General features: G+C 47.1%; 1 protein-coding gene across 1 annotated transcript; it reads left to right on the forward strand.

The window, feature by feature from the left end:
- Positions 1–19,057: 19,057 nt before the first annotated feature.
- On the forward strand, positions 19,058–19,555 carry LOC147696841 (thymosin beta-15A homolog). The gene has a single exon (XM_086933908.1). It carries the CDS (start codon positions 19,119–19,121, stop codon positions 19,254–19,256), a length of 138 nt encoding a protein of 45 aa, XP_086790034.1. The 5' UTR covers positions 19,058–19,118; the 3' UTR covers positions 19,257–19,555.
- The last annotated feature ends 3,381 nt before the right edge of the window (positions 19,556–22,936 follow it).

Genomic DNA, 22,936 nt, shown 5'->3' on the forward strand with positions numbered 1-22,936 from the left:
ACCTACTTGCCTTCAGAAGACTCCTCAAGACCTGGCTCTTCGAGCAGTAGCTCTTTGGGAAGCAAGGACCCCTATAATAACAGCTAGCTATAACATAGGGAAAATGAGCATTTTAAGAAAAAAGTTAAGCTAGGTGCTGATAGAAAACATAAACCTATTTTATATCTCAGTAGCAAAAGGAAACCATCCTATTCTAATAAATGTATACACACAAAAATATAAATCAAACCACATTTATTTTCTTATTTTATATATAGCTAATGATCAGCTTTTAAGGTCATATATCCATTAATAGTATCTATTAGATAACAATAATTTCATAAAAATTATTTCATCATAACCAACAGAATTGTATACAAAAAATACGATAGACGTGAAGTCGATGGAGGCAGTGCGGCAGGTGTCAACTACGCGCGTTTCGGCATACATGCCTTCATCAGGTAGCCGTCTATTGCACATACAGATTTCTGATGGTTGTACTTGTTGTTGTACTGACGTTTTTATGATATCTAGTTTCTATTGGCCGGATAAAAGATGTACAGTGAGTCTCATACGGGAAGCTGTCACCCTCTAGTATATATGGAACTCCTGACGGACGATTGAACAAAACTTCTTTCGATTACATCAATTCCTTTTCATGTAAATTCTAATATCTTCTAATTTTGTCGACATACCAATGCCAGATAATGGAGTAAAACGGCCCGATTAAAAAGACTGCTATCAATTACATCAATTCCGTTTGATGTTTATTCTAATATTTTTTTTTGATTGTCGATATGGCAATGCCACGTAATAAAGAAAAACGGCCCGTCTATGATTCGTAGACAGTGCAGTGATGTAACCCGGTTATGTTGCGAAGAGGCGGTTGCCCTTATCTATAAACGGGTTCAATTATCCATCTCTCTCGCCATCATGCCGCAGGAAGAGGTCATAAACAGATTCAGACCATCGAGCAGTAGCGGCACCTCCTCCCCTCATCGGCTTGAGACCCTCACGGGTAAGTAGCGCGCTTTACAAGTACTCTGATTGATTGATTGATCAGCCAAGATAGCTTGACTCCAGTGGCATGGAGAGCACGGGACCCACGTCTGGGCATACGCGTCCCACTAGGGGTGACAAATGCAAAAAGAACAATTGATGGACAGAATACAGAACAATGTCATAAATTCACCCCTGTACAGAGATCTGGGTCTAAATCAATCGTTTTTTTGCTCACCATGCCATTCCAGTTTGGACCCAGCCATAGGCAAATCAGTCTTTACCCTGTGCCCAATGGGAACAGTCCACCCAGAACTGCCAGGCCAGGTCCTCCCTGGACTGGAGAAAAAGCATCCTAGGACCGGTTTTTGACTTTCGGCCCTCATCAGCAAGGATAGCTTGACTCCAGTGGCAATGAGAGCACGGGACCAACGTCTGGGCATACCCGTCCCCCTCGGGGTGACAAATGCAAAAAGAACAATTGATGGACAGAATGTAGAACAATGTCATACATTCACCCCAGTACAGAGATCTGGGCCTAAATCCATCGTTTTTTTGCTCACCATACCAGTCCAGTTTGGACCCAGCCATAGGCAAATCAGTCTTAACCCAGTCTTAACCCTGCGCCCAATGGGGACAGTCCAGTCCAAACTGCCAGGCCAGGTCCTCCCTGGCTGAAAGCCCAAAACTGGTCCTAGGAGGCTTGATCCTAGGACCAGTTTTGGGCTTTCAGTCTTCATCAGCCAGGATAGCTTGACTCCAGTGGCATGGAGAGCACAGGACCAACATCTGGGCCCACCTGTCACCTTTGACGAATGCAAAAAGAACAATTGATGGAAAGAATGCAGAACAATGTCATACATTCACCCCAGTACGGAGATCTGGTCCCGTGCTCTCCATGCCACCCAGCACGATTCGGCTACGAATGAGTCGTACGGAGCGGTTTGGGTCTGGAAATGATTCAGTCGTCGCGTATGCAAGTTTCACATCGTACTTGGTCGTTCAGACCTGTGTACGATTCAGCCGGAAACAAGGGCTACGAATCAATCAATCAATCAAGACAGCGCGCTACATACCGGTGAAGGTCTCAAGGTGCTGGGGAGGGTGCTGATACTGATCGAAGAGCCAGGTCTTGAGAAGTGGTCTGAAGGCCATGAGGTCTTGGGTCTGCCGTAGGTTGGTGGGGAGGGTGTTCCAGGTCTTGGCGGCGAGGTGGGAGAAGGATCTGCCACCGCCGGTTGTTTTTCGGATGCGTGGCACTGTGGCGAGGGCAAGGTCGGTGGAGCGGAGCTTGCGGGTAGTGGCGTCGTTTGTTGAGGTATGCTGGGCCGGAGTTGTGGAGGGCCTTGTGTGCATGGATGAGGAGCTGGAAGGTTACCCTCTTGTTGACGGGGAGCCAGTGTAGGTCTCTCAGGTGGGGTGTGATGTGGCTGCAGCAGGGGATGTCTTGGATCAGTCGTGCCGAGGCGTTCTGGATGCGTTGCAGCCGTTTCAGGAGTTTGTTCGATGTTCCTGTGTGGTGGGCATACGGTAGTCCAGCCTACTGGAGACGAGGGCCTGTGTTACTGTTCTTCTTGTTTCTGTGGGAATCCACATGAAGATTCTGCGGAGCATTCATAGGGTGTTGAAGCAGGATGAGGAGATGGCGTTGACCTGTTTGGTCATGGAGAGGGTGGGGTCGACGATGACCCCCAGGTTGCGTGCGTGATCCGTGGGTGCCGGGGCTGTTCCCAGCTATGTCGGCCACCAGGAGTCGTCCCATGCTGAGGGGGTGAAGCCGGGCATGAGGACCTCCATCTTGTACGAGTTCATCTTCAGTTGGCTGTTCCTCATCCATTTGGTGACAGCCTTCATTCTTTCGTGGAGGTTGGTTTTGGCGGTGTGAGGGTCTTTGGTGAGGGAGATGATCAGCTGGGTGTCGTCGGCGTAGGAGATGATGTTGAGGTTGTGCTGGCGGGTGACGTAGGCGAGGGGGGCCATGTATATGTTGAACAGTGTTGGGCCGAGGGAGGAGCCCTGGAGTACGCCGCAGATGATCTCGGTGGCGGTGGAGCTGAAGGGGGTGAGGCGGAGGCTCTGTGTTCTGCCGGAGAGGAAGGATGTGGTCCAGTCTAGGGCCTTCTCTTGGATCCCGGCGTCGTGTAGGCGTGTTCGTAGTGTTTGGTGGCAGACCGTGACGAAGGCGGCTGACAGATCCAGGAGTATGAGGGCTGCTGTTTCTCCGTTGTCAATCAGGGCCCTAATGTCGTCGGAGGCGGCGATGAGGGCGGTTTCAGTGCTGTGGTTCCAGCGGAAGCCGGACTGGGATGGGTCCAGGATGTTGTTGTTCAGGCGGTAGCGGGTCAGTTGCTTTTTGACGATTTTCTTGGTGACCTTCATCTGGAATGGGAGCAGGGAGATGGGACGGAGGTTCTTGAGGTCCTTGGGGTCCGCCTTGGGTTTCTTGAGTAAGGCGTTGATCTTGGTGTGCTTCCAGCTCTCTGGGAAGGTTGTCGATGGTTGAGGGTGGCGGTGTCAGGTTCGGTGGGGTCAACTGGTGGGCTATGGGCAAGGGCGGTAGCTAGCTTCTCTTCGGTGAATATTCCCCAGTAGCGACGAGACATCTGTAGTGTGCGGCGATGTGCGGTGGGCGTCCTGAAGGTAAAGTGGATGCAGCAGTGATCGGTCCAGTGGGGTTCGGTGGTGTGGTTGAAGGAGACATGAGAGTTAGCGGAGAAGATGGGGTCTAGCGTGTGGCCGGCGGCGTGGGTGGGTGTTGTCACGAGCTGTCTGAGTCTGAGGTTGGCTAGGTTGGCGATCAGGGTGGTGGAGTTGACGTCATTGTTCTCAAGGTGAAAGTTCAGGATCCCGAGGACGATGTAGTCTGTGGAAGCGAGGGCGTGGGTGCTGATGAGGTCGGTGATGGAGTCGCTGAACAGTGGTCTGGGTCCAGGGGGTCTGTAGATGAGGGTTCCACTGAGGGTGGTGTTGGGGTCGGTGTTCGGCAATGCTGAGGGTGTCGTCGGTGCTAGTCGAGACACTGAGGATGTTCTTGTGGACAATGGCAATTCCACCTCCTGTTCTGTTGATACGGTCTCTGCGGGCAATCTTGTAGGGATGGCTATGGCGATGTCAGGTGCTGAGGCGGGTGGTCAGCCAGGTCTATGTTAGGAAGGCGACGTCTGGGGTGGTTGAGTCGAGGAAGTCCTAAATTTCAATGCCGTGTTTGCAGGCGGAGCGAGTGTTGAGGAGGATGCACCTCAGGTGGTTGGGTTCGTTGGTAGGTGGTTTTGCGGGTTGGATACTGGTGAAGATGCAGTTCCGGCAGGTGAAGGGTCCTTGGGTGCGCTTTGGGGTGGCCCGGTAGCAGGTGTGTTCTCGTTCGGGGTTGAGTGCGTGGAGGGTGTTCGCGTCGTAGTGTAGTCGGGTGTCGTGGTGTCTTCGGGGTCCAGGGGATCTGGCGCTGGACGCAGTCCAGGAGCGGACAAGCGCAGATGGGCTTGCCTTAGGCGCGCCTTCGGCGAGTCAGCAGCGTGGCCACACAGCGGCCGCCATATAAGGGGATGTGGGAGGGAGGAGCAGGTGGGAGCGGGGTGGCGAATGGGAGAGCGGGTGGCGGGGATGCAGGGAGGCAGCGGCAGGAAGGGGGCGGCGAGATACGGAAGGCAAAAGGGGGCGGGGCAGGGGCACAAAGAACAGTCAACAGTGCAAGGCAATAGAAAGAAAATAATAAGGCACAGTACAATTTAAAACGAAATACCAGAGAGAAAGATACAACACAATTTACCAGCGGGGGTGGTGAAACTCACGAGGCAGCAGCAGCTGGCTCAGGCAGGCACAACATAGGCGGAGCTGTGCAGTGAGGGGGGCGGCCTGACCTGCAAGCAGGGTCAAGGGTCACTCCCTCTACTGTGCAGCGGCAGCCATATAAGGGGATGTGGGAGGGAGGAGCAGCTGGGAGGTGGGAGGTGGGAGTGGGTGGGGAATGGGAGAGCGGGGTGGCGTGACCACAGGGAGGCAGCGTCAGGAAGGGGACAGCGAGATACGGAAGGAAAAAGGGGGCAGCCAGGGGCACAAAGAACAGTCAAGAGTGCAGGGCAATAGAAACAAAATAATAAGGCACAGTACAATTTAAAATAAAAAATACCTGAAAAAAAAAGATACAGCACAATTTACCGGCGGAGAGGTGGGGGGCGGCGAAACACACGAGGTGGCAGCAGCTGGCTCAGGCAAGCACAACACAGGTGGAGCTGTGAGGTGAGGAGGGAGGCCTGGCCTGCAAGCAGGAAGCCAAATCCGAATCAGAGGCCTTCCAAACGACATCGTAATCAAACCCTTAGGGGCCCATTAGGATGTCGGGCGGATTGCCACCGTCACCCCCAGGCGGGTGTGGACCGCAGCGGACGGAAACATCGTCTGCCGCATTTCCACCCCGGCCGCCTTGCGGCAGGGGCGGAAAAGGGTTTATATGGTGGCGGTGTCTATCAGATACCGCCAGCCATATTAGGATGGGCTTTGGGAGATGCTTTTCCGACACGGAAAGGCAGGCGGTCTCTACTTTGGGGGCCCCCTGCGGGCCCCCATGGTGAAGGCGAGGTGAGGGGTGCACATGGGGGGTACCTGTGGTACCCCCCTGCATTTGCATACACAATGCAGGAGGCACCGCGATGTGCCTGCCGCTTTGTGTATGCAAATGCATACTATGCATTTATAACATTGCGGCGGGTGCTGGTGTTAAAACCACCCGCCGCAATGTTATGAATCCATAATGGGCATGGAGGGACCGCCGCTCAGATCGCGGGCGGTCCCGTTTTCCACGGGGATGGCGGGCAAAGTCACTTTTAAAAAAATGTATTATGTTGAAGTGTGATCATTTAATTTCATAATTTAAGTCTGAAATCCTTTACTTTAATTGTATTACTATGTAGTAAAAATAGTTCATTATTTTATTAATATTGTTGGTGTTTAGAAATATAATAAAAATAATTATTTGCAGGTTTGTGGGCAACAATAACATTAATTTCATTTTTATAAAATAAGGACATATAACACATTGTCTCATTTTATGTATGTCTTCTAAGTTTATTTATTGCAGAATTTTACATTTTTAAACATATATGTATCAACTTAAAATAAGCATTTATATTATGTTAATAAAAATTTTAAACTTTGCGTCCAACCCCTACCCCGTCAATAGAGGTGTTCCACAAGGGTCAGTACTCTCCCCCCAACTTATCAATATCTACATGGATATCTTACCACACTCATCAGGACTTCCAACATCCCCTTCCACCTCTATGCGGATGACACACAGCTTTATCTGGAAACCACCTCGTTTGATGACATACATAGACTAAATGTCACACTACAAGAGGTTCAACACTGGGGGGGGCGCTAGAGGGCTCACAGCAAGATGGCCGCACTGGTGTAAGGCTCTGCATGACTGAGTAAACATCCGACCAAGATCTGCTGCATCCTGTGCTCCTGAAGCTTTTAAAAACCTGGTGTGCCCTACTGCTCAGCTCCTGTGCCACCTGGGATAATTTGCCCTTTACGGTGATTTGTGGCGACTTGACTGACACGTGGCGGGGCCTGTAAATGGCGGCCACTGTGCTCATGTAGGCCGCCGTACGGTGGAGCTGCCTGAAATCTGTGTATTGACGGCGTGGTCCCCCTGGGTATAGGAGGGCACTGCGACTGCGGAGACAACTGCGTGCACACAGCGGCAGGTGTGGGAGGCGTGCATGGAGCCTGCCCGACCTGGAGGAGGCGTGCGGAGAAACCGGCGAGCTGCGGGGGCAGTGTCATTGACAAGGCCTGAAGCAGACGGTGGGGACCTGATGCGGCGGAGTAACGGCCCCAGCATTTCCAAATAACGGTGCCCGTCGGTGCCGGATGCGGTGAGTGGGCCGGCCTGTCTGCCGGCTCGGACCGCGGAGGTGGGATTGGGCCGGACACCGGGGCTGTGCCCGGCTTACTGTGTCTGGTGCGGAGCTAAAGACAGCAGCGGAAGGGAGGCCGGCATACTGCAGGGTCTGCGGCCCGTGGGGACCCCCATTGGATGGCGAGTGCTGGGAGTCACTGTGTACTTACTGAGAGGGCATCTGCGACTGTGGTGGTACCTGCTGGGGCCCAGGCCTACTTGTCTTTTGGCACTATTGGGCCTAGTGAGATCCAACTTGTCGGGCGCTTGCTTTACCTGTGGAGGCATTGATGGCAGGCCATCATGGCGTGGGGCTGCGCAAACCTGAGTGGAAACAGGTTCTCCTCTCTTCTGGCGGCCTGTCACCTACTCTGTGGTTCTTGCCTTGCTCTGAGCCCGCTTTGCTTTTGGCCCCATACTGACTTTCCTGGACTGCGGTCTCTTTTAATGTCGGGTGACATGGGCCACCTCTAACAATCTGCCATATACCCAGACACGACCTGGAACCCCGGCTGAAGTGTTTGGCGGACTGACTTGGGGGAGTATTCAAGTGTTTAGGGTACTGCTGTGGTTGTGCTTCAGATAGGAGTTATTTGCGGGAGCTGTATGACTGCTGGGGCCATGTGTGGGACTGCGCTGGCTCCCTTTGCCTGGCAGGCGTAGTACGATCCTGAGAGGACCCTGAAACTTGAGGCTGCTGGTCCCCGCCTTCTCCCTGCATTGGCTACTGCGAAGCGACCTGTGACCATGGGTTGGACTGATAAGAATCAATCTAAACTCTCTTTTGAGTCACAGCGGGCGCCTAAGACCCCAGAGAAGGCCGCGTCGGACTCGGAGGTGGACACAGCGACGGATGGGTCCCCCACGCTGGAGGCCACTTTGTGGCCATGCAGCGGACTTTACAATCGATAGAAGGCTCTATGGCAGCGGTCAACCACAGACTTGATCACATGTTCTCTCAACTAGAAAAACAGAGCGCACGCATGGGGGAAGTGGAACACAGGGTCTAGGCCGCGGAGGATGGTCTGTCCACGGTTACAAATAAGGCACTGAATATGGAAAAAGTCCTCTCTCTCATACAGGCGAAGAACGAGGACTTAGAGGACTTAGAGGCGCAGTCCCAACGCAACAAGATCCGCGTTACGGGATTGCCGGAGTCCATGAATGTGGGCAGAATGGAGACTTATATGGAGCGCCTCATCACAGAAATTTTTCGCACGGAACAGTTGTCTAATATGTTCGTTGTGGAGCGTGCCCACTGCTCATTGGCTGCTCGCCCTGTCCCTGGGGTTCCCCCCGTTCCATAATAGCTAGGGTCTTGAACTATATGGACAGGGACACCATTGTGCATCTGGCAAGAGAGAAGGGGAAGATTGAACATCAAGGGAACACACTTGCTTTTTTCCCAGATTCACAGTCGCTTTCCAGGCCGCAAGGAGGGAGTTCAGCACTGTGAAGCAGTTTTTGCATAATGAGGAGGTCCCATGCGCCATGTTATACCCGTCCGACTCTGCATTGGCGCTGCAGCTGATGACAAGATTTTTCCTCCCCAAAGGCTGCAATGGATTATGGAAAAAAACTAAAATGCAGGAAGCGGGACTCTACTGAGGCTCCTGAGGGGGAGGGGCAGGAGGATGCTGACTACTGAAGGCTCCATTTTGGGGAGTACTGTGACTTCTATTCTGGTGTTTCCTGTTCATATTCGATTCTGTATGTGCCTCCATGGTACCATGCTATTCTATTGATCAAGCCTTACTAGTATTTCTGTTATTATAGAGAAGGTCTTCACATGTGGGGGAATGCTGGAGAAGTTCTGATTACCCATTGCCTTACCACCAGTTGGGTGGCTTAACCATACTGATTATTGTGCTACGGTCAACTCCTGCTATGTGGGAGACCTGCGCATATATGCCCCCTTCCTATGGGTGTACCCCAAACTTTGATCTTTGTTGTTGTAGGGGGAGGGCTAGGTTGGGTTTTGGGTAGCTTTGGCATGGTTGGGTTGCTGAAGTGGGCGGTCGGTGGGCATGGTTGGGACTGGGGATGGGAGAGTGTTCTTTGTTTTCTACCAGGAGTACAGATATGATGTGCAGTATTTGCAGTGGCTTGAAGTCACATTGCTATGAATATAACAATTGCTGCTTGATTTTCCTGCAACCAGTTAATGGGTAGTTCTATTAAGTTTGCCACTTGGAATGTCCGTGGCTTGAATTCGCCACGAAAGATCAGGATGGTGTTTGCAGGCTTACATCAAATGGGAGTGAGTGTCGCTTTCCTTCAGGAAATGCATTTGACTGCTGCGTCAGTGCTGAACATTGGGGCTCGTTGGGCAGGTGTGCGAGCGTCTTCCTCATATTCCTCGTATGCAAGAGGGGTGCTCACGTTGGTGAAGAAAGGTGCTCCCTTCACGGTAATTAAAGCTGAAATAGATGACAGTGGTCGGTTTGTGATTCTGCATGGTAGGTTGGGAGGTGAGAGGGTGCTCTTAGTGAACATTTATGGACAAATGTGGATGACCCAGCGTTCTTTTCAGATGTGTGGTGCAGGATCCTGTTGTTCCCTCCTGCTGAAATCATTTGGGGAGGAGATTTTAATATGTATCTGGACACGATTAGGGATCAGCATGGTTCTGGTGAGATTAGACAAAAGAGAGCATCGGATGTGTTGTGGGGTCTTATTGATGCTGTGCAGGTGCATGACATTTGGCGCTTACGTCCCCCGGAAGCTTGTGGTCATGTATCGATTATTGGTTGGTTTCGGTGGAGGTGGGTCACTGGGTCAAGAGTGTTACTCATGTGGCCAGAACACTTTCCGACCGCTCCCCAGTACTTATGGAGTTGACATTGCCGGAATATAGGGCGCCACAGTTTGCTTGCCGGCTCCAACCGTCGGAGCTTAAGGACCTAGTATTCAGGCAAACTATAGAGGAGGCGAGCGAGAATTATTTTAAGGAAAACAAGGGCAAGGTAGACAGTGCGGGGGTCCTATGGGAGGCCTTCAAGGTCACCAACAGAGGAGCATGCATAGGGGCGCAGGCAGGAGTTCTACGGGATATTAGGCACCGGATACGGAAGCTGGCTGCATACATTAATGTCCTAGAGTCTGCCTTTGATGACGATCCAACTGCGGATAAGCAGGCACAGTTACGTGATCTTGTCACTGAACACAATGTCACCATAGACCAGGAGTTGCGGCATTGCTCTCGGCGTAGAATAGCTCGGTATTATGGGGAGGGTGGGCGGCCAGGCCGCTCTCTCGCCCAGAAACTGAGGGAGCCCCAAAGTCAGGAGCTCATAAAAGAGCTCATTGATGACACTGGCACGTCCCGTCATTTGACGGAAGAGCTCTGGGATATAGTGTTTGGAATTCTATACGAATCTATATGCTGCCAGGGAATCCCCTTCAGCTGAAGAAACCCATGACTACCTGGATGATGTGGCACTAGGCTGGCTGTCTTAAACACGTTGTGAATATTTGGTGAAGCCGTTTGGCGAGGAGGCCATGCGGGATGCTACAATGCCTTTGTCTACGCTGGGCCAGATGGTCAGCCAGGAGAATTTTATAAGACATTTGTGACAGCCTTGGCTCCACGGTTGCTGGAGGTTTACGCGGAGGCCTATGATAGCGGGACTCTGCCACTGTCGCTTCGGGAGGCCTTACTGGTCTCCACTGATGAAGCTTGACAAGCCCCCAACCAGTGCAGATCGTACAGGCCACTCTCCATCATCAATATTGATACCAAAATATTAGCAAAAAAGATAGCCACTAGACTCCAACCCCTAGTGCCTTTGCTGATCTTACCTGATCAGTCTGGTTTTGTGATGGAAAGATCCACCACGCACAATCTACGCACATTATTCTCCACGCTACATTACTTTGAACCTGACTTCCAAGCCATTGCTGAGTTACTTGACGCAGCAAAGGCGTTTGATTCCGTGCATTGGTCCTATATTTTTACGGTCCTGGGCAGAATGGGGTCCCCCCCTTCTTTGTACAGTGGATCCGGGTTCTTTATAGCGGGCCTGTCGCTAGAGTGCGAGTCAATGGCAGGGTCTCGTCCTTATTCTCTATAGAAAGGGGCACACGGCAGGGATGCCCCCTGTCGCCCATACTCTTCTCCTTGGTAATAGAACCCCTGGCTTGCAAGCTACGCCAAAAACATTCTGCCACGGCTTTACGGTTTCGACAGCGCCCACTAATTATCTTTCTATATGCAGACAACATGATACTCTACGTCAGGGAACCATCAGTCTATCTCTCGCTGTTACTGAGGGAATATGTGCAATTTGAGAGGTTTTCCGGTTTGGGCATTAATTGGTCCAAAACCGTGGTCTTTCCAATAACAGAGCACACAAGGGAGGTTGAGCTGGACTTCCCGCTGTCCTGGACTTCTGAGCCCGTAAAGTATCTCGGGGTGATGATTCATAGGGATCCGGCTGTGGTGGTCACCGAGAATTATGGGCTCGCCATTATGCGCATAACGGAGCAGACACAACGGTGGGCACATCTCCCCTTGTCGTTGGCAGATAGGATTGCTGTCGTAAAAATTGTGTTCCTGCCCAAGATTTTGTACTTTTTTTATCAATATCCCAATTAAACTGAATGTGACCTTATTCCAAACGTTACAGACGGCGCTGCTTACATTTGTCTGGGGGAGTTAGCAATCACGATGCCGATGCGATCTCGTAGTGCAACCTTTTTATCGGGCGGCTTTGAGGCTCCAGATCTTCGCTTGTATTACATCTGCGCACAAGCGCACTTTGCCCATTACTGGCATTTTCCCCAGCGTTTCCAGCCACATGTAGCCAGTGAAGCAGACGTGGTCCTTCCCATTCCAGTGCAGGCTATAGTTCTATCAGGTGGCTCAGGTGGGCCTCGGTAGGAAGTTAAGCCTGGCTGTGTACGTCCTGGGCGTGGAGAGCTCTGGCTGTTAGAGTACAGCTCCCATATTTATATGCCCCTCTTTTGTCCATAGCTTCGCATCTGGGAATTTTGGCTGCTCGGGAGCCCGCTGCATTAAAGGAGCTTGCGGCTGCGAGTATTTTCCAGTTGGGTGACCTGTACAAGGGGGGCCGCTTCAAGACCCTTGGAGAGTCCCAGAATTGAGTTAATCGATCTTTTATGTTTCGATTCATGTATGTTAGAGTCAGGCAGGTCGTACTAGATGCATATCCGAACTTTCCAGAGGAGCCTACGACTCTTCGAGCTTTAGAGGCAATGCTAGCAAGGGAGAGACATAAGGAATTTATTACAAGGCTTTACTATGCTTCCCAGCGGGAGCAAGAGTTTGAGGTTCACCAGTGGTGTCAATGCTGGCAAGCCGCGATAAGTATTCCGATCTCGATTGAGGTATGGTCGACATGTTGTCAAGTCACAGGATGACTTACGGCCAACTGCAATCTCATTCACTTCAAATTTCTGCACCAAATATATTATTCGCCTCTGCAACTCCATAGGTATGGTCTGAGGGAATCGGCAAGGTATGTGTGATATGGCACTGGCGAAGATGATTTCTATTATGTGGCCTGGCTGTGTGGGAAAGTTTTCGCATTCTGGACAGAAGTGGCTCGTATATTGTCGGAGGTGGTGCTAGAGCTTGTTGCCTGCACGCCTAAATTATGTCTTTTAGGGTGTATGAAACGTTTGAGGCCTGCCAACAGACGACTAGTGGCGGTCTCCACTTCGATGGCAAAGCGGGTGGTGGCAAAGTGATGGAGATCAAGGTCTGCCCCCACTATAAAACTGGCTTACGGACCTAGCCAATGGTAGGGACCAGCTGCAAGTATATGTGGAGTTGCCTGAAGCCTCTCGCCCTAAAGATTTTTGGGGCGCTATAACGGCATACATGCTGGCCCCCCCTGATGTACTCTGAGGGGTGTTGCTCCATGTATGGTGTTTCTGCGGACACTCGTGTTGAACTATCACTGACCGGGAAATACTTCACTCTTAGACCCAAACGCTGTGTTATAGTATTGTTATGATGATGCTACCTGTTTATAACTGGTCGCTATGCAGCTCATGTTCTAGCAGAGTAGCCTCGGAGAGGGGCTCTGACGTACTCTTATCGCCCGGTAGATGTTTGGGGGAGGTGGGAGGGATGGGGTAGTTGGGGTGCTTTCGTTCTTAGCGTATTTGCTTGAACATGTACGGAGATGCTTGTCAGAGCAATTACATCCTCCTTGTTTGTGCATGTGTATGTTGTGTGTGATACAAACATCACCCAAGGATATACATTGTATGTTGCTCTGTCAAAAATTCTAATAAAAAGTTTAATTAAAAAAAAAAGAGGTTCAACACCGGCTCACAAAGTTTAATTAAAAAAAAAAGAGGTTCAACACCGGCTCACAACGAACCACCTAAAACGCAATCAAGAGAAAACAGAATTACTCCTCATCTCCAACAGAGACGAAAACCCCCAAACCGAAGAATGGCTAAAAGCCATTGATGCCCTCAATGGCACCCTCACCCAGTGGACTCGGTGAAATCTCTAGGTATCACCCTAGATCCCAAACTGGACATGAAAAAACACATCACAAGATCCGCCAAAGTGCTTTTCTCAATCTTAAACTTCTATACAAAATAAAACCCTTCCTTCCCTCGATAAGACCTTCAACAGACCAACCAAGCACTGGTGCTCTCCAGAATTGACTATGGAATCGCAGCCCTGACTGGGACAGCAAAATCACACCTAGGCCCCCTAAAAAAACAATCCTCAATGCTGCAGCAAGAATGATCACGGAACTAAGAAATTCGACCAAATCTCTCCCACACTCAGGGAACTTAAATGGCTCCCAATTGAATTGAGAGCTAGCTTCATAACGGCCTGCCTCACGCATAAAGCCCTTCACACAGGCAAACCAGAATATCTGGCTGCAAAACTCAAAAGAGCCGGCCAGTCCAGGAACCTCAGGAGTTCCAACACTCTACTATTCATCCCACCAAAAAATCGGAAACACAAAACCGCAACTAAATCTTTTGCGGGAAATGCCCCAAAGACCTGGAACTCCATCCCCCCCACATCAGAACAACCCCTTCATTCCCAAAATTCAAGATCCTACTCAAAGCCCTCTTCCTAGATCGCTTTCGAACGAAATGATAAGAACACAAGATACATCGGTAACGGTTCAACACCTTATCGGAACTCCGCTTTTGTTCTGAAACAGTCATCTCAGAACTAGAAAACGTCGAGATCACCCGTCTTGCCGGAACAAAGAAAAATTCTTGGAAGCTCGTCTTGATGGTTAGACACCCTACTCGCCCCTAGCTCGTTAGCTCCTTTATCTGAAACCTCACAGCCCCACTCCTCATGTCCGACCACAATATCTGCATTGTATATATGTCTATAATGCTCATAATTGTGAACGTTGTGCATTGTCTTTATGCCGATAATGCTCATAATTGTACATGCTGTGAAGCGCTCTAATACCATCGGTTCCAGCTAGCGCTATACAAAACTCCTAAATAAATGAATATATAAAAATATGTTTTTAGTACATATTAAATAATTGTATATATTTAATTCTAATATATAATTTATAAAATGTTGTAACAACATTTTGTGACATGCTTTACATTTTATATAATCTTTTCCATCTTCTCATATGTTTATTCAACATTATTATATTAGTTCCCATGCATTTCTATGCGGTGATAATCTGCGTTTTCTAGTTTGCTAGCCTCCAGTTTTTTTTTTACCACTATCTTCTATTTTGTAGTCTTTTTGTGTTAAATTTAGTCTGTTTTCCAAGAAGTAGGTCTCAGCATGGTGCTGCTGTTCGTTTTTAGAATTTTCTAAGGGTTTTGAGGGTAGGTGCTTTAGGGGGAAGTGCAATGTGATAAGTTGCCTCCGCACTGCCAATATTGTGTTCTGGAGGAACTCTCAATTTGTGTTCACTTGTTTATTTGTAGGTTGCTATTAGTTACGTAGGTTGCTCCCAGGGGTGACGTCTCCGTCCAATTTATAGAACATCAGAAATTTAAAGATTTATGAGTGCTTCCAATTCTCTTGGTTGCATCCCCCTTCGGGGCACTCCTTAGAAATCCTTCCCTGATTTTAAATTATTAAACTGCACAGTTGTCAACTTGTTATTTCATCAATTTTATTTCTTTTCATTTCTTTCTTATTGGAAATTCAATTTCTTCAACATATGTTAATTCTTCTTAACATTTCATAATTTAAATGTACTCCGATGCATTTCGAGGTAGGCAGCTCTTCATCAGGGAGTAATCTCTATAATACAAATTAAACAGTGATGCATCATTTTTCTAAAACTTTGCATTCTGAGCATTATATACATATGTTTCATGCCTTTCTTTATCAACTTAGGTGTCATGCATACTTTAGTGCCTTTTGTGTTGAAGTAGTGATATCCCCATGCTCGCGTGTTAATTGTGTGTGTTTGTCATACGTTGTCGTGCCATAAAAGTTACTTACATTGGGGCCTATTAGGATGGCGGATGGACCAGCGTCCGTCCGCCACCCCCGAAGTGGAGGACGGTCCGCAGGGGCAGCAGCGTTCCCTCCATGCAAATTAGGATGTGACCGCCACCCTGGCGGTCACATCCCATATATTTTACATTGCGGCGGGTGCTGCTTTAAGTAGCACCCACCGCAATGTAAAATATGCATGTGTAGCCTTGGCATGCACAACTTGGCCGGCACCGCGTGGTGCCTGCAACCCTCTGCATGCCAAAGCAGGGGGGTACCATAGGTACCCCCCATGTGCACCCCCCACCCCCCAACACCCTGGGGGCTCTCAACGGGCCCCAAAACGCGAAGGACCACATGCTTTTCCACGGCGGAAAAGCCGCCGCGGAAAAGCATGTTTTCTGCCCCATCCTAATATGGCTGGCGGTGTCTGATAGACACCGCCACCATATAAGAGCTTTTCCGCCACGGTCGGAAGGCGACCGCGGCGGAAAAGCGGCGGACGGTCTTCCTGTCCGCCGCTGACCCCCAAGCCATCCTAATGTGGCGGGGGGTCTTTGAAGGCACTGCAGCGTTGAATCCGCATCCTCCCGGCCAGAGGTGGCTTCCGCCGGCCCAGAGGATGCGGATTCACCGCAATCCTAATTGGCCCCATAGTTTGTATGCGATGCGGTAATTCGCCTCATAACTGTGTAAAGAAATTAAGGGGGTCATTATGATGGCGGATTCCCCGCATACTCCGGGCCGGCGGAAGCCACCGCCGGCCCGGAGTATGCGGGGAATCCGCCGAGGAGGCCTGAAAGACCCACCGCCAAATTAGGATGGCTGGTGGGTCTCACAATCTGTCCTCCACTTTTCCGCCGCGGTCGGAAGGCGACCACGGCGGAAAAGCACTTACATGGCTGGCGGTGTCTATCAGACACCGCCAGCCATATTAGGATGTAGGGAAAGTAATGCTTTTCCGCGGCGGCTTTTCCGCCGTGGAAAAGCATACGGACATTCACTTTGGGGGCCCGTTGTGGGCCCCCTGGGTGAAGGTTGCGTGGGGGGTGCACATGGGGGGTACCTATGGTACCCCCCTGCCTTTGCGTGCACGAAGCGGCAGGCACCGCGCGGTGCCTGCCGCTTTGTGCATGCAAATGCACTGCTTTTATTTTTTACATTGCGGCGGGTGCTGCTTCAAGCAGCACACGCCGCAATGTAAATCATACAGGATGTGACCGCCAGGGTAGCGGTCACATCCTAATTGCCATGGAGGGACCGCCGTTGCCCATGCGGACGGTCCCTCCTACTGTGGGTGGCGGACGGACGCAAGTCCGTCCGCCATCCTAATCGACCCCTATGTGTTAAAATCAAAGCAAGTTGTACTTATGTCGCAAATAATTTTACTCGATATATAATTGGGTGGTTAGTTCCGCTTTTTAAGCATGTTAACCATGTGATTAAAAACAATATGTCCCTTATCTGCCAACCGTTGTTTATTGGCAGGTTCTGGTCCAGAACGCCAAGGCGTTTCTGTGCCGATTTCAAAGAAATACGGGCTGTGAATCATATAAAAAAAACGAAGATTCCTACTCGCGTTGGTTTTTAAAGCGCTTAATCATAATGCGTTGATTTACTTTTGTTAACGCTTGGTGAAATTTCCAAAAACATGGCTCCATTATTAACATTGGCAAATGTTTGGTAATTATCCTCTTGAAGTTGGTACTTGTTGATTTTTCAGTGGTTTTTAAAGCCATTTTGCATGTAATTAATTGACTTTTATTTTTTGCTTTGGTTATCGTGTTAGGAGGGTACCCTCTGTCTTTAAATCTCTGTGCCATCACGTCTATCCTTTGATTTGCCTTGGCTTCCCTGGATATGATGCGTCGTATTCTAAGCATTTGTGATGTTGGTAAGTGAGTTTTGAGCGATGACTGATGATGGCTCCGATAATGTAGTATATTGTTTCTATCCGTTTTTTTGCAAAATATGTCTGTTTCAAGGCCATTTCCTATCTTTATGATGAGAACATCTAGGAAAGTAATCTGTGTCTCTGATGTTTCACTTGTAAATTGAAGGTGTTCGTTAAATGCATTCCAAGTTTGAATTGCGGTTTTGGCTTCTTCGTTAGTTCCTTTCCACAACATGAAAATGTCGTCTATGTATCTCTGATACATTATTATATGTTGTTTCCATTCTTGATTCTCAAGGATATGTTCTCCATACAGTTGCCCATGGATGTACCACTGAGTTGGAGGAACCATTCCTCCTTCCATTTGAAATAGCTCCGGTAGAGCGAAAAATGCACTAGTTCGATAATGAACATTTGCATCGATGTATCTAGTTCAGAGTTGAAAAGAGTGTGTTCCACTGCTTCAAGTCCCATGTTACGTGTACAGAAACTTTACGTCTGCTGTACACAGTATGATGTTATCATTCGTATCCCACCTTACTTTCTGAAGCTTCAATAAGAAATCGGTTGTATCTTAGGGTGTAGCATTGCATTTTTTTTACGCTGGGTTGCAAATATGTATCTATAAATTGACCTGTTCGGTCATGGATGCTCCCACAAGTAGTGACTATGGGTCTGAATGGAGGGTCTGTAATGCTTTTATGAAGTTTTTGTACCATATAAAGTACAGGGCTCTTTAGATTCTGTATCAATAGAAAAGATGTTGTCTTCTCTTTTATTGTTCCCATTTCACGAGATTTATCCAATATCATTTTCAGAGTGGTGAAAAATTCCTTTGTAGGGTTATTTTCTAGTCTCATATATACGTTGCTTTCCATGGTGTGTTCCGTTACTTTCATCTCATAATGAGCTTTGTTAAGAATTACAAGTGCTCCACCCTTGTCTGCTTTTTGAAACACTATGTTTGGATTATTAACCAATTTTTTTAGGGTAATCCAATCTTTTTGAGTGATGTTTCGGTGAGTGTTCTCTTTGAACTTGATAGAAGTTAACTCTTGTTTAACCAAATTTTCTAATAGATCTAACGTTTTATGGCTTCTGGGGGCCATATAGGTACTCCGGCTTATCAGGCCTTGTAGTTTGTCATGTTCTTCTGTCATCATTGTTGGTTGTACAATGTTGTCAAAAAAATTCCAACATCGGAGTTTACGCATTAGCTTGAATAAGCTTATGTCTAGTTCCAATAGCTTTCCGTCTGTTGATGGGACAAAGGATGTGCATTTTGCTTGACCGCATCTACTACAAAGTAAGAGAATCCTGCAATATTTCTCAGGTATTATTACTTTCAGTTACCTGGGAACTACTCCAATTATGAACTATAAAGAACTATTCTGCCCATGTGATTTAACATGTTAGGAAATGCATTAGCAATATAATGACACACCAGTCTTTCTTTTAATGTGTGAATTGTTTGTAAATTCTGTTTCCATACTACAACTCCCATAATGCCACCTAAGGCTAGTATGGGCTAGTATAAAAAGGAAAATGGTAGAAGGACTAACAGACCGTGAACAAAGCCCTGTGAGGCTGAAACGCGTTGGTGGGGTGAAGCTCTGATTAAAAGGCTTCTATAAGGAATTAGTTGCGCCGCTCCTTTTGTGATATAAACTTTAATTTGGGTCAGGATCCGACCCCTGAGCCGAGTACACGCTGGTGAGCGCACTCGCTATCTGCAGGATCACTTTGTGGGGAAAATATATATATATATTCACTGAAAAACCCATAGGTTTCACACCAGTTATAGTTAGCTGGAAATTTTACTGACATAAAACCATTGAAATTCCTCAATGACCTGTATTTGGAATCTTGTAAGCTGTTTCTCGGTGTTGCTGCGGAGTGTGTCCAGATCAGCCAAAATGTCTGACAAGCCTGATATGTCTGAGGTCGAGAAATTCGACCAGCAGAAGTTAAGGAAGACTTCCACAAAGGAGAAGAACACTCTACCTTCAAAGGAAACAATTGACCAAGAGAAGGAGGCCTGCAAGAAATCGTAGAACTAGCATGAAGAACCTACTTTTTTTTTTTTTTTGCTGTGAATACATTAACATCTTTAGTTTGAAATCGTGTATATAAATGCAGCACAAACCAATCACTGCCTGTTTGTATTCCAACACACCTGCTGCTTTCAAAGATGAACCCTTTACCCCATTGATTATAACCCACCCACAGCTGTCTGCTACTCTTGTATGCAGTAAGCCTCAATGGAGGATGAGGCTGTAGCCAAAGGATGGCAAGCTTTAACATGTGGGGCCTTTAAAAAGGGATTTGCTTATGTTCTGTGTTCATGGAGTTTTTGTCTGTTCAGAAATGTATTATAAGAAATAAATAAATAAACATTGAAATTCCCACGTTATTGTTAGTTGGACTCACTATAACTTGTGCGTGCAATGCACTGCTGATGACGTCACATATTACATCACTCATGACATGGTCAGTGACATCACTCATGTCATCACTGATGACACCATCCAGTGAATGTGTGTCTTTCTGAAAAATAAATATTAGTGAGTAATGTTTAATTTTTTAAATATATGTATTAGTGTTTCCCTTTGTGTATAAGTAGCTGCATGGGTTGGTGAGTAGGTACATGTGTATGTACATGGGTTATTAGATGTTTTATTAGTATCAGTATGAGTGTTTGTATTGTTTTATGTGGGAATTACTTACAACATTGATGCATGAGTGACTGACTCTTTTTTGTATGTATTTTGAAGACTACATATGTGCAGGACTGTATGGTTGAATAGTGTGTATATGTGTATGTTAGTGAGTAAATGACTGTCTCACTAGTGTTTTAAACAGTAACTACATATGTTTTAATCTAGAATATGTGAATATTGATGCATATAAGTGAGTATATGTGAGAGTAAGAGATTGTAAGAGTTCCTGTTTAAATAAGTATGTGTTTCGAAAAGTGATGTTTAAGAGAATACATATGTGTAATTTTCAATAGAAGTAAGGTGGTAGTGTGTGTATTGCTATATATGCAAATAAATGGATGTTCAATAGTTTATTTGCATGTGTGAGTATGTGTGTGAGTAACTTTTGGTTGACTGTCGGTGTGTAACAGGATGTATAGGTGTATCACTTCATATGATGAGTGAGTATATGTATGAGTGACTATATTGAACTGTTGGTGAATGAGTGGATGTGTATATAGATAGTGGAATTACTGAATTGGTTGTTGTAACTGATATGGGTATCTCAATTTTTTTTAAAATGTAGTTTCTATTTTTGAATATGTGTTTCAAGTGTTACATTACAGTGAAAGGAGGTCTGTCACTATGTCACAAGGATGGTGTCATCAGTGATGTCATGAGTGATGTCACTGACCATGTCATGAGTGATGTAATATGTGACGTCATCAGCAGTGCATTGCACGCGCAAGTTATAGTGAGTCCAACTAACTATAACGTGGGAATTTCAATGGTTTTATGTCAGTAAAATTTCCAGCTAACTATAACTGGTGTGAAACATATGGTTTTTTTCAGTGAATTTATTATGTTTTTTAAATGCAAATTCCTAACTATAACTGGTGTGAAACCTATGGTTTTTTCAGTGAATTTCAAAGGTTTTTTAAATGCTAATTCCTAACTATAACTGGTGTGAAACCTATGGTTTTTTCAGTGAATTTATTAGGTTTTTTAAATGCAAATTCCTAACTATAACTGGTGTGAAACCTATGTTTTTTTCAGTGAATTTCAAAGGTTTTTTTAATGCTAATTCCTAACTATAAATCTCAGTTTATAAGTAAGACTGTTAGCGCACTAGTTGTTCTTTAGAACACTCTGGGACATTCTGTCATTGGGCTATATTTGGGCTACATCTGGCTAATATTTTGGCTACATTTGTTTTTTTGTCTCTGGTGGCCATCTTTGGGCTACATTTGGCTATATTGGGCTGCATTGGGCTACATTTGGGCTCTAACATATATATGTAGCCCAATATATATTTTTTCAAAGTTAACTTTCGTTAAAACCACTTGAGCATATATCTTGAGACATAGCAAAGGCACATCGGGCTACCAGTCCCTACAATTTTGCGAAATTTATTTTTAATATATATATATATATATATATTTATTTTTTTTTGCCTTGGTGCGCTCCCGGTGTGCGCCCCGGGGAGCGCACCGGAAAGCGTAATTATATGAAGCACCCCGGGGCGCGCACCGGGTAGCGTCCCGTAAGCGCCATTATCGAGAACGAAAACATGATCGTGACGTATCGCGTAGCTGCGTCTGCATGAAACGCGCAGCATAAGCGCCACCGGAAGCACCCGTGTGAATACGATCGCCCGGGGCGCGTAGCGTAATCGCGTCGGGTCATGTGGCCTGAAAATAACACTTTTTCTTGGTTCATAACAGTTTTGGTTTCATAATAATGAAGCCACTGGTCATGTGACCTGAAAATAACACTTTTCATTGGTTCAAAACATTTTTCTTTTCCTTCTGATGAAAGATCCCACCTTTTTTCCTTCTTCTGACTTTGTCATTTGACTGAGGAAGACCTGCTTGTACCTCTCTGTACCATTTTGATCTTTATAATGGCTTCAGTAGCAGCAGCAGCTGGTGCATCTGCACCACCACCACCACCACAACAACCAAGAGGACCACCACAAGATTTCATTGGTGGTCAACAAGAGGAGGAAGAGGAGGAGGAGGAGGAAGAAGGGAGAAGAACATTTCTCCAAGAACAAAATACCCCATACCAGCCCAGACCGCACATTATTTGGGAGTTTTTTTCGGTTCCACATGGGAAGAAAAAGGTAAATGCAGCCAAGGTGACTTGCCTGATCTGTGACATGGAACTTTCTAGGGGGAACCCTAATAAAAAATATTCCTTTGGAAATCACACGATGATCCGCCACATGCAGCGCAAGCATCCTATAAACTATTCTGCTGCAGAGATGAGGGAACTGGCCAGTAACCCTCTCCAATCAACAAGAACCAGCTCAAAAAGGAAGAAACCCACTGCGTCTGCACCAGAGGAAAGTGAGACGATGCCGTGCATTCAGCCCCGATTTGCAGATTTCAGAATCACATGTAAATATTGTGGGAAGACCATCTCCTACGGAGAACAGAGCGTAAAGCTCATCGTCCTTGCTGGGGACAACCACAAATGCCCCAATCAACCCTAATTATTTCTTTTCTTTTTTTTTCGCTCCAGTTGAGCCATTTTCAATTCCCTGTTATTTCGTTTCTCCCCTTGAAAAATACAAAAACAATATAAGTGTTCTGAAAACTCAAAAAAAGTACAAAATGGTTAAAAAAACATTAAAAAAATATAAAACAACAAAAAGAAAAAAAAACAGTTCTTTTTAGAACTACCTCCAATTTAAAAAAAAGGCTACATTTTTTAAAGACTCTATTATTCATTTTTCCTCATGGTACGCTCCCCGGTCCGCTTCCCGGTGCACGTACCGGGCGCTCTCCCCGCCCACATCAAACCTAGGGGGTCAGGGGGGGTCTATCCCTGCCCCCTTATGGTCATTTCCCCCTTTTTTTTCCACCTCTTGTGTCTCTATCCACCCGAGAGCCAATCAGCTTTCTGTGCGCAAGTCGCGTGGCACGCCCGGAGCGCGTACCGGGGCGCTGCCATAGATATATATATTTTTTTTAACCTAAATTACTCAAAATCCACTGGAGCACATATCTTGAGACATAGCAAAGGCACAT

The sequence above is a fragment of the Lissotriton vulgaris genome, chromosome 8 (assembly GCF_964263255.1).
Source record: "Lissotriton vulgaris chromosome 8, aLisVul1.2, whole genome shotgun sequence".
Classification (NCBI taxonomy): Eukaryota; Metazoa; Chordata; class Amphibia; order Caudata; family Salamandridae; genus Lissotriton; species Lissotriton vulgaris.